Here is a 13,258-nt window from a genome sequence, read left to right as displayed (position 1 = left end):
GCCACACGGAGCGCTTTCGTCGTGGCCTGCTCGACGTGTGGCTTCCACGACAGGTGGTCCTCGAGGACGACCCCTAGATACTTCAACGTGCGGGTCGGCATCTTCTCCACTCCGTTGATGTTCACCGGGACACGGGTGCTGTCTCGCCTCATAGTTGACACGATGACCAGCTCGGTCTTGGCTGGAGCAAGCTCCAGGTGGTGTTGTGCCATCCACGAGCTGACCATCGCCTTTGCCGTCTCTGCTAATCGCGTCGCCGACTCCGGTGTCGTCCCACTCGCCAGCACCACGACGTCGTCCGCGAAGCCGATCACTTCGGCGCCCTCGGGTAGCGCCAGCCGAAGCACGCCGTCGTACATGGCGTTCCACAGAGTCGGGCCCAGGATTGAGCCCTGTGGAACGCCCGCCGTGACCGTACGCCGCACTGGTCCCTCGCTGGTCTCATACACCAACCTCCTCTCAGAGAAATAGCTGCGCAGGATTCTCTGGAGGGCTACAGGAACATGCAGCTTCTGCAGGGCAGCCGCAATCGCCTCCCAACTGGCGGAGTTGAAAGCGTTCCTGACGTCCAGTGGCGCCACCACCAGACATCGAGGATCCCGCTGGTTGGTGCAATGGAACGTCCTCGCGATTTTCCCCGCTCGATCACCCGGTCAATAGCCTGTATCGTGGAACGACCGCGCCGGAACCCATACTGCCTTGGCGACAGGCGAGGAGCGTCGCTGTCCTCCAAGTGGTCGTTCAGCCGATCTAGGATCAGCCGTTCGAACCCCTTGGCGACTGCTCCCAGCATGAGCAGCGGGCGGTACGACGACGGTTCGCCCGGCGGCTTACCCGACTTCGCGATCAGTACTAGACGAGCTTCCTTCCACGCCGCAGGAAACTCACCTCGCTCCAGCAGCTGGTTGTAAATCTTCACGAAGACCTCCGGGTGCTTCCTCATCGCCGCCTTCACTGCAGCGTTCGGAATGCCATCCAACCCTGGCGCCTTGGAGGACGCCATCCGCTCGGCCAGCGACAGGATCTCCGAGGTCGTGACCGGCCTCAGAACCTCGTGTGAGGCGCTGCACGCGCCGATGTCCGGCCACTCGAACGCTGGATGCTCCGGAAACAGGGCTTCGACGATCGGGTCAAGTACGGCTCGGTCCGTTTCCGGTAGTGCCCTGTTGCGCAGCTTCGCTCGCACGACCTTGTAGCCGAGTCCAAAGACCTCGGCCTCAACACCGTCGGTCAGCTCTTGCATGCTGCTCTCTTTGCTGCTCTGGATGCCGGCCTGCAGCAAACGACGGCAGTCCTGCAACCTGGCCGACGTCACCGCACGCTCCGACGGTTGAGCCCTGCGATGGGCGGCCTCCGCTGCTCCACACTCCTCCCTCAGGCGCTCGATCTCCGGGGACCACCAGTACACCTGGGGCTTGCGGTGGAAAGTAGCCCCGTGCACTCTCTGCATGGTCTCATCGCACGCCTGGGTCAGTCCGCCGATCAGCCCCTCCGGAGTGTCGACCTGTCCGAAGCGACCGTGTGTCAGGGCGATGTCGAAGCACTTGCTGTCAATTTGCGCCGTCTTCCACCGTATCCCGGCGTGCCTGGCTGTCCCGTCGTTGGCTGCTGCTCGGCTTCGCTGCTGCTGCTGACCTCGTCGCGTGGAACGTTGCCCTGGAACGTCCACCTGAAACTCGACGTAGGCGTGGTCGCTACCGGAGAAGCGGTAGAGCACGCGAAAGGAAACGTCAATGACGCTTTCCCGCGCAACCCCGTTGCCCTTAAACGTGGGCACGTTGCCGCAGTTCAGCGTATTCAGCCCCCCAACTGCTCCACTACGCTCAGAAGCTCCTGCCCCTTCCGAGTGGTGCGCGCGCTCCCCCACTCCTCGTTCCAGGCGTTGAAGTCCCCGGCCAGGACCGATGTTATGTGTCCGACCAGCGACACCTCCACCGCACCGAGGAAGCTTTCAAAGTCTTCAAGACCGCTGCTGGGAGACACGTAACAGCTGGCAAACGTGACTCCCGCTATGGTGGCCACCACAAGTCCCGGAACGACGCTCCCCCAAAGACGTTGTATAGGATACGCACCTGTTGCGATGATCGCCACGTTCTGCTCCACATCGATGGCCCACCGCGGATCGTCACGAGGTGGCCGATACAGTTCACAGGCGAGCACCACCTGAAACTCGAGCTCACGAGCCGCCTTCTCCGGGACACGAACGAAGGCCACCTTCGTTCCGTTCCACATCTTCCGGAGTTGAACGGCGGACTCCTCCACGGGCATCTGCGCGATGTTGGTAAGAGCCATCGCCACGTCCTTCTGTTCCGCTAAAGGGTCGATCGTGTCGACCCGGACCTCCACCATTGGCGTAACCAGTCTCGCGACAATTGGCTGTTCAGTGCGTCCACATACCTCCTGGACGCATTTCAAAATTGCGGCCGTGTCCGCCTCCTTTTCGATGTTCAATACCAGCCTCGATCGCGTGGTCTGACACCAACCCCCAGCTGGTCATTGTACTTTTGCAGCTCCGGAGCTGCTCGCACCAGCTGGTACATTTCATCCCAGCTCTGACCCTCCGCCGGAGCAATTTCGATGGCGTACGGCTTGGGCTTGCGTTGACGCTGCTGTCCTCCCGACTGCTTAGCTACCGTGCTAGCGGCTGCTTGCTGCTGCGCCTGTGGCCGTTGCAGCTGGGGTCGTTGCGGCTGTTGTCCATGCGGCTGTTGCCACTGCGCATGCTGCCGTTGCGGGAGCTGCGGCCACTGTTCCTGCCGCTGTTGCTCGGTCACCTGCTGACGTGGCGGCTTACGTCGCAACACTTCGACCCAGGAGCCGCCTTCCGTGGCCTGAGGTGGTTGGCTCGTAGCCGCCACCGCGTCCTGCTGATGCCAACGCTGCTGCTGAGTGCCCTGCTGCATGGCTGCGCAACGGGCTGACTTTGGCCGATGGATTGCGCCACCAGCGTCGTCAGCATCTCTCGCTCCTTGCGCAGCTCTTCGCGAAGCTGCTGGTTGTCGGCGATCAGCCGCTCCTCCCGCTGTCGCGCCTCGAGGCGTGCCTCCCGCAGGTCCTGCCGAGCCTGCTCGGCTGCCGTCTCCAGCTGGGCCCGCAGGAGCGATATCTACTTCTCCAGCTTCTTGACCACCGTCAGCAGCGTCTCGTTATCTAGCTTCGCCTCATTGATGAGACGTCGTAGTTCGCTCGACGGCGAGCCTCCACTGCCAGTCACCAGCCTGGCCGCATACTTGTTGTTGGTTCCGCTCGCTACTACACCCTCCACCACCGGTGTTAGCGGTACCGAGAGCCTTTTCATGGTCGGTTTGCCCTTGGTGGCAGCGTTCGGCTCGTCCACCGAGAGTGTTCGCCCCCTTAGATTTCTTTCCATGGCCCTCGGAAGGCCAGCCTATTTATTTGTAGTTATACTGTGATATATTTGCTTTTCGTCCGGGAAACTGTTCTACAGGGCCGGAACTATCGTTTTAATACTGTCTGTGGCTTTTTTAGACGTTCGTTGTTCGTTTTTCAGCACCTGGGCCCATGCAAACCCTGTGACGTCAGAATGACGTGTGACGTCACAGGGTAAGACCGCGCTTCGGTCGCGCACAGATACACGCGACGACACACCTGACGCCGATTTTGCGCACTTTTATTTCGCACTTTTTAACACTTTTAATGATTGGAACCGATGTCCTGCGCCTTGTATCGATTGTGGATGCTGTCTTTCACAATATTAATACACTTTGCTGGGATTTTATACGCATTTAATGTCTTTCCCAGCCGTCTTTACTTCCCCATACAAAATGTATGGGGGAGTGTTTTTGTCGCCTTTTTGCATCAAAACACGTCCGATTTCCTTTCGGTTTTCAACGAAATGATGGTAGATGTTGTTATAATGCACTGTATCACTATTTTAAACCGTTTAACAATATTTTGCACGGGTATTTTCGCCAAAAATACGAAGCGTCGCACTTGCACGTCTAGTTTGTTCAACTGACAGCTGTCACACACCCCAGGGATAACTGGCTTTTTAAAAGTTGGTTTTATTTCGTTAAAACCCCCGCCCTTTTACGCTTACCCGCGAGGGATTGGCGAAAAAGGGCTCCCATTGCCCGTTACATATTTTTCGGCAAACGTGCCTCATTCAACTAGGTAATCGTGCCTTGTCGCATGTTTTTTTGGCCTGTAGGCTGCGACATTTCGTCCCTAAACGTGCCTCATCTAGCTAGACAATCGTGCCTTGTCGCCTGATTTTGGCCTGTAGGCTGCGACATTTCGTCCCTAATGGACAGTCGTGTCCCCTAGCCGCTTTCTTCTTCCGTTTCCCCGAACGCCCCAACGCTGAACAGGGCCTAAAGATAGTCGCGGCAGTCCACCGCCTCGCCACTTTCCACCTTCCGACGGGCCCGGTATCTGCGTACCCTGTCCCGCGTCTGCTCCAACCTTTGCTTTCGCTCGGCCAACTCTTCCTCCGTGTACGGGCGCCCATCCGGGTGCATGGGAGGTGGCCTTGTCGCCTGTCGTTCACGCGTTCGTTGCCTGCGGGCCTCGTTGCGTCTCTCGTTTCGTTCTGCCAGCGTAGTGTTGTGGGCATCGTCGATGGTCTGCGCTGCAGCAACCATCTCGGCACTGGCGCTGGTGGCACGTTCGATGTACCAGTCCTGCTGCAGCTCCGTGGTGATGATCCGTGCCCCCTCGCAAACGTTGCTCCATCTTGCTGGGCTGCTTAGCATGAACGCCACGAGGTTGTCAGGCGTCACAGCAGCTGCATCGTCCTCGCCAAGCAATTCGTGCCGGACGTCCGCGAACCTCGGACAGCCGAAGAATGCGTGTTCGGCCGTCTCCGGGACTCCTGGGCACCTCGGCGGATGGTACCAGATGCTTCACGCGCAGGTACTCGTGAAAGAACCCATGGCCGGAGAGAATCTGTGCGAGATGAAATGTCATCTCTCCGTGTCGCCGGTTCTTGCATGCCGCCAAGTCCGGGATGATCCGGTGCGTCCATCGGGTGTAGCGGCTTTCCGGTTCCAGCTGATTCCACTGCCGCTGCCACTCGACAATCGTGCTCATCCGCTCCTCGGTGCGCAGTTCGCGTAAGCTTGCTCCCGTCGTCCGGTGCCGCTGGTAACAGCGAGCGTCTTCCGTCACCTGCAACACTATAGGGATGACACTGGAAAGGACCGTTGCCACCTCGTACCGCACCGTGACGAAGGTGCGGGCAACTGACCGTGCGTAGAGTCCCTGTACGCGGTTCAGCTGCCTGCGACACGCCTGGAGCCGGACAGCCTCGTGCCAAATCGGCGCAGCAGTGCGGAGAGTGGAGTCCACCACCGATGCGAGTAGCCGCCGCTTCGCGCACTTTGGCCCGCCATGGTTGCGGAGCAGCCGGGAGATTCCCTGTGCCACACGGAGCGCTTTCGTCGTGGCCTGCTCGACGTGTGGCTTCCACGACAGGTGGTCCTCGAGGACGACCCCTAGATACTTCAACGTGCGGGTCGGCATCTTCTCCACTCCGTTGATGTTCACCGGGACACGGGTGCTGTCTCGCCTCATAGTTGACACGATGACCAGCTCGGTCTTGGCCGGAGCAAGCTCCAGGTGGTGTTGTGCCATCCACGAACTGACCATCGCCTTTGCCGTCTCTGCTAATCGCGTCGCCGACTTCGGTGTCGTCCCACTCGCCAGCACCACGACGTCGTCCGCGAAGCCGATCACTTCGGCGCCCTCGGGTAGCGCCAGCCGAAGCACGCCGTCGTACATGGCGTTCCACAGAGTCGGGCCCAGGATTGAGCCCTGTGGAACGCCCGCCGTGACCGTACGCCGCACTGGTCCCTCGCTGGTCTCATACACCAACCTCCTCTCAGAGAAATAGCTGCGCAGGATTCTCTGGAGGGCTACAGGAACATGCAGCTTCTGCAGGGCAGCCGCAATCGCCTCCCAACTGGCGGAGTTGAAAGCGTTCCTGACGTCCAGTGCCGCCACCACCAGACATCGAGGATCCCGCTGGTTGGTGCAATGGAACGTCCTCGCGATTTTCCCCGCTCGATCACCCGGTCAATAGCCTGTATCGTGGAACGACCGCGCCGGAACCCATACTGCCTTGGCGACAGGCGAGGAGCGTCGCTGTCCTCCAAGTGGTCGTTCAGCCGATCTAGGATCAGCCGTTCGAACCCCTTGGCGACTGCTCCCAGCATGAGCAGCGGGCGGTACGACGACGGTTCGCCCGGCGGCTTACCCGACTTCGCGATCAGTACTAGACGAGCTTCCTTCCACGCCGCAGGAAACTCACCTCGCTCCAGCAGCTGGTTGTAAATCTTCACGAAGACCTCCGGGTGCTTCCTCATCGCCGCCTTCACTGCAGCGTTCGGAATGCCATCCAACCCTGGCGCCTTGGAGGACGCCATCCGCTCGGCCAGCGACAGGATCTCCGAGGTCGTGACCGGCCTCAGAACCTCGTGTGAGGCGCTGCACGCGCCGATGTCCGACCACTCGAACGCTGGATGCTCCGGAAACAGGGCTTCGACGATCGGGTCAAGTACGGCGCGGTCCGTTTCCGGTAGTGCCCTGTTGCGCAGCTTCGCTCGCACGACCTTGTAGCCGAGTCCAAAGACCTCGGCCTCAACACCGTCGATCAGCTCTTGCATGCTGCTCTCTTTGCTGCTCTGGATGCCGGCCTGCAGCAAACGACGGCAGTCCTGCAACCTGGCCGACGTCACCGCACGCTCCGACGGTTGAGCCCTGCGATGGGCGGCCTCCGCTGCTCCACACTCCTCCCTCAGGCGCTCGATCTCCGGGGACCACCAGTACACCTGGGGCTTGCGGTGGAAAGTAGCCCCGTGCACTCTCTGCATGGTCTCATCGCACGCCTGGATCAGTCCGCCGATCAGCCCCTCCGGAGTGTCGACCTGTCCGAAGCGACCGTGTGTCAGGGCGATGTCGAAGCACTTGCTGTCAATTTGCGCCGTCTTCCACCGTATCCCGGCGTGCCTGGCTGTCCCGTCGTTGGCTGCTGCTCGGCTTCGCTGCTGCTGCTGACCTCGTCGCGTAGAACGTTGCCCTGGAACGTCCACCTGAAACTCGACGTAGGCTTGGTCGCTACCGGAGAAGCGGTAGAGCACGCGCCATGAGTCCGGCCGCACGATGGATTGGCTGGCAAAGGAAACGTCAATGACGCTTTCCCGCGCAACCCCGTTGCCCTTAAACGTGGGCACGTTGCCGCAGTTCAGCGTATTCAGCCCCCCAACTGCTCCACTACGCTCAGAAGCTCCTGCCCCTTCCGAGTGGTGCGCGCGCTCCCCCACTCCTCGTTCCAGGCGTTGAAGTCCCCGGCCAGGACCGATGTTATGTGTCCGACCAGCGACACCTCCACCGCACCGAGGAAGCTTTCAAAGTCTTCAAGACCGCTGCTGGGAGACACGTAACAGCTGGCAAACGTGACTGCCGCTATGGTGGCCACCACAAGTCCCGGAACGACGCTCCCCCAAAGACGTTGTATAGGATACGCACCTGTTGCGATGATCGCCACGTTCTGCTCCACATCGATGGCCCACCGCGGATCGTCACGAGGTGGCCGATACAGCTCACAGGCGAGCACCACCTGAAACTCGAGCTCACGAGCCGTCTGCAGCATCAAGTCCTGGGCTGCCCGGCTGCGCCCGATGTTTATTTGCAGCACCTTTATTTCCCTGGGCACGACGGATGGCCCACCCGGTGTTGTCCCTTGCATATCGCGCAGCACACCTCCGCAGTGCAATCCCTCGCCAGATGGTTCGGCTGACCGCATCGGATGCATGCTGTTGACCGGTCCGCTTCGCTCCGGCAGCTGGCTCGCAGATGCCCGAGCTCCAGGCAGCGGAAACACCGTGGTTGCCGCGATGTCTGTGCCATTCGCACAAGGCACGATGTGTACTTGATGATGATGTGTCGCTCCGTCAGCCGCTCCGCCGCCTTCTCCGGGACACGAACGAAGGCCACCTTCGTTCCGTTCCACATCTTCCGGAGTTGAACGGCGGACTCCTCCACGGGCATCTGCGCGATGTTGGTAAGAGCCATCGCCACGTCCTTCTGTTCCGCTAAAGGGTCGATCGTGTCGACCCGGACCTCCACCATTGGCGTAACCAGTCTCGCGACAATTGGCTGTTCAGTGCGTCCACATACCTCCTGGACGCATTTCAAAATTGCGGCCGTGTCCGCCTCCTTTTCGATGTTCATTACCAGCCTCGATCGCGTGGTCCGACACCAACCCCCAGCTGGTCATTGTACTTTTGCAGCTCCGGAGCTGCTCGCACCAGCTGGTACATTTCATCCCAGCTCTGACCCTCCGCCGGAGCAATTTCGATGGCGTACGGCTTGGGCTTGCGTTGACGCTGCTGTCCTCCCGACTGCTTAGCTACCGTGCTAGCGGCTGCTTGCTGCTGCGCCTGTGGCCGTTGCAGCTGGGGTCGTTGCGGCTGTTGTCCATGCGGCTGTTGCCACTGCGCATGCTGCCGTTGCGGGAGCTGCGGCCACTGTTCCTGCCGCTGTTGCTCGGTCACCTGCTGACGTGGCGGCTTACGTCGCAACACTTCGACCCAGGAGCCGCCTTCCGTGGCCTGAGGTGGTTGGCTCGTAGCCGCCACCGCGTCCTGCTGATGCCAACGCTGCTGCTGAGTGCCCTGCTGCATGGCTGCGCAACGGGCTGACTTTGGCCGATGGATTGCGCCACCAGCGTCGTCAGCATCTCTTGCTCCTTGCGCAGCTCTTCGCGAAGCTGCTGGTTGTCGGCGATCAGCCGCTCCTCCCGCTGTCGCGCCTCGAGGCGTGCCTCCCGCAGGTCCTGCCGAGCCTGCTCGGCTGCCGTCTCCAGCTGGGCCCGCAGGAGCGATATCTACTTCTCCAGCTTCTTGACCACCGTCAGCAGCGTCTCGTTATCTAGCTTCGCCTCATTGATGAGACGTCGTAGTTCGCTCGACGGCGAGCCTCCACTGCCAGTCACCAGCCTGGCCGCATACTTGTTGTTGGTTCCGCTCGCTACTACACCCTCCACCACCGGTGTTAGCGGTACCGAGAGCCTTTTCATGGTCGGTTTGCCCTTGGTGGCAGCGTTCGGCTCGTCCACCGAGAGTGTTCACCCCCTTAGATTTCTTTCCATGGCCCTCGGAAGGCCAGCCTATTTATTTGTAGTTATACTGTGATATATTTGCTTTTCGTCCGGGAAACTGTTCTACAGGGCCGGAAATATCGTTTTAATACTGTCTGTGGCTTTTTTAGACGTTCGTTGTTCGTTTTTCAGCACCTGGGCCCATGCAAACCCTGTGACGTCAGAATGACGTGTGACGTCACAGGGTAAGACCGCGCTTCGGTCGCGCACAGATACACGCGACGACACACCTGACGCCGATTTTGCGCACTTTTATTTCGCACTTTTTAACACTTTTAATGATCGGAACCGATCTCCCGCGCCTTGTATCGATTGTGGATGCTGTCTTTCACAATATTAATACACTTTGCTGGGATTTTATACGCATTTAATGTCTTTCCCAGCCGTCTTTACTTCCCCATACAAAATGTATGGGGGAGTGTTTTTGTCGCCTTTTTGCATCAAAACACGTCCGATTTCCTTTCGGTTTTCAACGAAATGATGGTAGATGTTGTTATAATGCACTGTATCACTATTTTAAACCGTTTTACAATATTTTGCACGGGTATTTTCGCCAAAAATACGAAGCGTCGCACTTGCACGTCTAGTCTGTTCAACTGACAGCTGTCACACACCCCAGGGATAACTGGCTTTTTAAAAGTTGGTTTTATTTCGTTAAAACCCCCGCCCTTTTACGCTTACCCGCGAGGGATTGGCGAAAAAGGGCTCCCATTGCCCGTTACATATTTTTCGGCAAACGTGCCTCATTCAACTAGGCAATCGTGCCTTGTCGCATGTTTTTTTGGCCTGTAGGCTGCGACATTTCGTCCCTAAACGTGCCTCATCTAGCTAGGCAATCGTGCCTTGTCGCCTGATTTTGGCCTGTAGGCTGCGACATTTCGTCCCTAATGGACAGTCGTGTCCCCTAGCCGCTTTCTTCTTCCGTTTCCCCGAACGCCCCAACGCTGAACAGGGCCTAAAGATAGTCGCGGCAGTCCACCGCCTCGCCACTTTCCACCTTCCGACGGGCCCGGTATCTGCGTACCCTGTCCCGCGTCTGCTCCAACCTTTGCTTTCGCTCGGCCAACTCTTCCTCCGTGTACGGGCGCCCATCCGGGTGCATGGGAGGTGGCCTTGTCGCCTGTCGTTCACGCGTTCGTTGCCTGCGGGCCTCGTTGCGTCTCTCGTTTCGTTCTGCCAGCGTAGTGTTGTGGGCATCGTCGATGGTCTGCGCTGCAGCAACCATCTCGGCTGGTGGCACGTTCGATGTACCAGTCCTGCTGCAGCTCCGTGGTGATGATCCGTGCCCCCTCGCAAACGTTGCTCCATCTTGCTGGGCTGCTTAGCATGAACGCCACGAGGTTGTCAGGCGTCACAGCAGCTGCATCGTCCTCGCCAAGCAATTCGTGCCGGACGTCCGCGAACCTCGGACAGCCGAAGAATGCGTGTTCGGCCGTCTCCGGGACTCCTGGGCACCTCGGCGGATGGTACCAGATGCTTCACGCGCAGGTACTCGTGAAAGAACCCATGGCCGGAGAGAATCTGTGCGAGATGAAATGTCATCTCTCCGTGTCGCCGGTTCTTGCATGCCGCCAAGTCCGGGATGATCCGGTGCGTCCATCGGGTGTAGCGGCTTTCCGGTTCCAGCTGATTCCACTGCCGCTGCCACTCGACAATCGTGCTCATCCGCTCCTCGGTGCGCAGTTCGCGTAAGCTTGCTCCCGTCGTCCGGTGCCGCTGGTAACAGCGAGCGTCTTCCGTCACCTGCAACACTATAGGGATGACACTGGAAAGGACCGTTGCCACCTCGTACCGCACCGTGACGAAGGTGCGGGCAACTGACCGTGCGTAGAGTCCCTGTACGCGGTTCAGCTGCCTGCGACACGCCTGGAGCCGGACAGCCTCGTGCCAAATCGGCACAGCAGTGCGGAGAGTGGAGTCCACCACCGATGCGAGTAGCCGCCGCTTCGCGCACTTTGGCCCGCCATGGTTGCGGAGCAGCCGGGAGATTCCCTGTGCCACACGGAGCGCTTTCGTCGTGGCCTGCTCGACGTGTGGCTTCCACGACAGGTGGTCCTCGAGGACGACCCCTAGATACTTCAACGTGCGGGTCGGCATCTTCTCCACTCCGTTGATGTTCACCGGGACACGGGTGCTGTCTCGCCTCATAGTTGACACGATGACCAGCTCGGTCTTGGCCGGAGCAAGCTCCAGGTGGTGTTGTGCCATCCACGAACTGACCATCGCCTTTGCCGTCTCTGCTAATCGCGTCGCCGACTCCGGTGTCGTCCCACTCGCCAGCACCATGACGTCGTCCGCGAAGCCGATCACTTCGGCGCCCTCGGGTAGCGCCAGCCGAAGCACGCCGTCGTACATGGCGTTCCACAGAGTCGGGCCCAGGATTGAGCCCTGTGGAACGCCCGCCGTGACCGTACGCCGCACTGGTCCCTCGCTGGTCTCATACACCAACCTCCTCTCAGAGAAATAGCTGCGCAGGATTCTCTGGAGGGCTACAGGAACATGCAGCTTCTGCAGGGCAGCCGCAATCGCCTCCCAACTGGCGGAGTTGAAAGCGTTCCTGACGTCCAGTGCCGCCACCACCAGACATCGAGGATCCCGCTGGTTGGTGCAATGGAACGTCCTCGCGATTTTCCCCGCTCGATCACCCGGTCAATAGCCTGTATCGTGGAACGACCGCGCCGGAACCCATACTGCCTTGGCGACAGGCGAGGAGCGTCGCTGTCCTCCAAGTGGTCGTTCAGCCGATCTAGGATCAGCCGTTCGAACCCCTTGGCGACTGCTCCCAGCATGAGTAGCGGGCGGTACGACGACGGTTCGCCCGGCGGCTTACCCGACTTCGCGATCAGTACTAGACGAGCTTCCTTCCACGCCGCAGGAAACTCACCTCGCTCCAGCAGCTGGTTGTAAATCTTCACGAAGACCTCCGGGTGCTTCCTCATCGCCGCCTTCACTGCAGCGTTCGGAATGCCATCCAACCCTGGCGCCTTGGAGGACGCCATCCGCTCGGCCAGCGACAGGATCTCCGAGGTCGTGACCGGCCTCAGAACCTCGTGTGAGGCGCTGCACGCGCCGATGTCCGACCACTCGAACGCTGGATGCTCCGGAAACAGGGCTTCGACGATCGGGTCAAGTACGGCTCGGTCCGTTTCCGGTAGTGCCCTGTTGCGCAGCTTCGCTCGCACGACCTTGTAGCCGAGTCCAAAGACCTCGGCCTCAACACCGTCGATCAGCTCTTGCATGCTGCTCTCTTTGCTGCTCTGGATGCCGGCCTGCAGCAAACGACGGCAGTCCTGCAACCTGGCCGACGTCACCGCACGCTCCGACGGTTGAGCCCTGCGATGGGCGGCCTCCGCTGCTCCACACTCCTCCCTCAGGCGCTCGATCTCCGGGGACCACCAGTACACCTGGGGCTTGCGGTGGAAAGTAACCCCGTGCACTCTCTGCATGGTCTCATCGCACGCCTGGATCAGTCCGCCGATCAGCCCCTCCGGAGTGTCGACCTGTCCGAAGCGACCGTGTGTCAGGGCGATGTCGAAGCACTTGCTGTCAATTTGCGCCGTCTTCCACCGTATCCCGGCGTGCCTGGCTGTCCCGTCGTTGGCTGCTGCTCGGCTTCGCTGCTGCTGCTGACCTCGTCGCGTAGAACGTTGCCCTGGAACGTCCACCTGAAACTCGACGTAGGCTTGGTCGCTACCTGAGAAGCGGTAGAGCACGCGCCATGAGTCCGGCCGCACGATGGATTGGCTGGCAAAGGAAACGTCAATGACGCTTTCCCGCGCAACCCCGTTGCCCTTAAACGTGGGCACGTTGCCGCAGTTCAGCGTATTCAGCCCCCCAACTGCTCCACTACGCTCAGAAGCTCCTGCCCCTTCCGAGTGGTGCGCGCGCTCCCCCACTCCTCGTTCCAGGCGTTGAAGTCCCCGGCCAGGACCGATGTTATGTGTCCGACCAGCGACACCTCCACCGCACCGAGGAAGCTTTCAAAGTCTTCAAGACCGCTGCTGGGAGACACGTAACAGCTGGCAAACGTGACTCCCGCTATGGTGGCCACCACAAGTCCCGGAACGACGCTCCCCCAAAGACGTTGTATAGGATACGCACCTGTTGCGATGATCGCCACGTTCTGCTCCACCTCGA

The 13,258-nt window shown here is 60.0% G+C and overlaps 2 protein-coding genes across 2 annotated transcripts; both read right to left on the bottom strand.

The window, feature by feature from the left end:
* Positions 1 to 2,447: 2,447 nt before the first annotated feature.
* Positions 2,448 to 2,903, bottom strand: LOC128716766 (uncharacterized). The gene has a single exon (XM_053811374.1). The coding sequence runs from the start codon at positions 2,901 to 2,903 to the stop codon at positions 2,448 to 2,450; it is 456 nt and encodes a 151-aa protein (XP_053667349.1).
* A 5,289-nt stretch (positions 2,904 to 8,192) lies between these two features.
* On the bottom strand, positions 8,193 to 8,645 carry LOC128716765 (uncharacterized). Its single transcript, XM_053811373.1, has one exon. The coding sequence runs from the start codon at positions 8,643 to 8,645 to the stop codon at positions 8,193 to 8,195; it is 453 nt and encodes a 150-aa protein (XP_053667348.1).
* Positions 8,646 to 13,258: the final 4,613 nt, after the last annotated feature.

Source organism: Anopheles marshallii (assembly GCF_943734725.1).
Source record: "Anopheles marshallii chromosome X unlocalized genomic scaffold, idAnoMarsDA_429_01 X_unloc_1, whole genome shotgun sequence".
NCBI classification, from domain to species: domain Eukaryota; kingdom Metazoa; phylum Arthropoda; class Insecta; order Diptera; family Culicidae; genus Anopheles; species Anopheles marshallii.
The sequence above is the reverse complement of the archived record's forward strand: the minus strand, read 5'-3'. Positions and strand labels throughout refer to the sequence as shown.

Bases quoted from the DNA above. Each gene is read 5' to 3' on its own strand.
- LOC128716766 (XM_053811374.1), bottom strand. From the start codon at position 2,903: ATGCAGCAGGGCACTCAGCAGCAGCGTTGGCATCAGCAGGACGCGGTG.
- LOC128716765 (XM_053811373.1), bottom strand. From the start codon at position 8,645: ATGCAGCAGGGCACTCAGCAGCAGCGTTGGCATCAGCAGGACGCGGTG.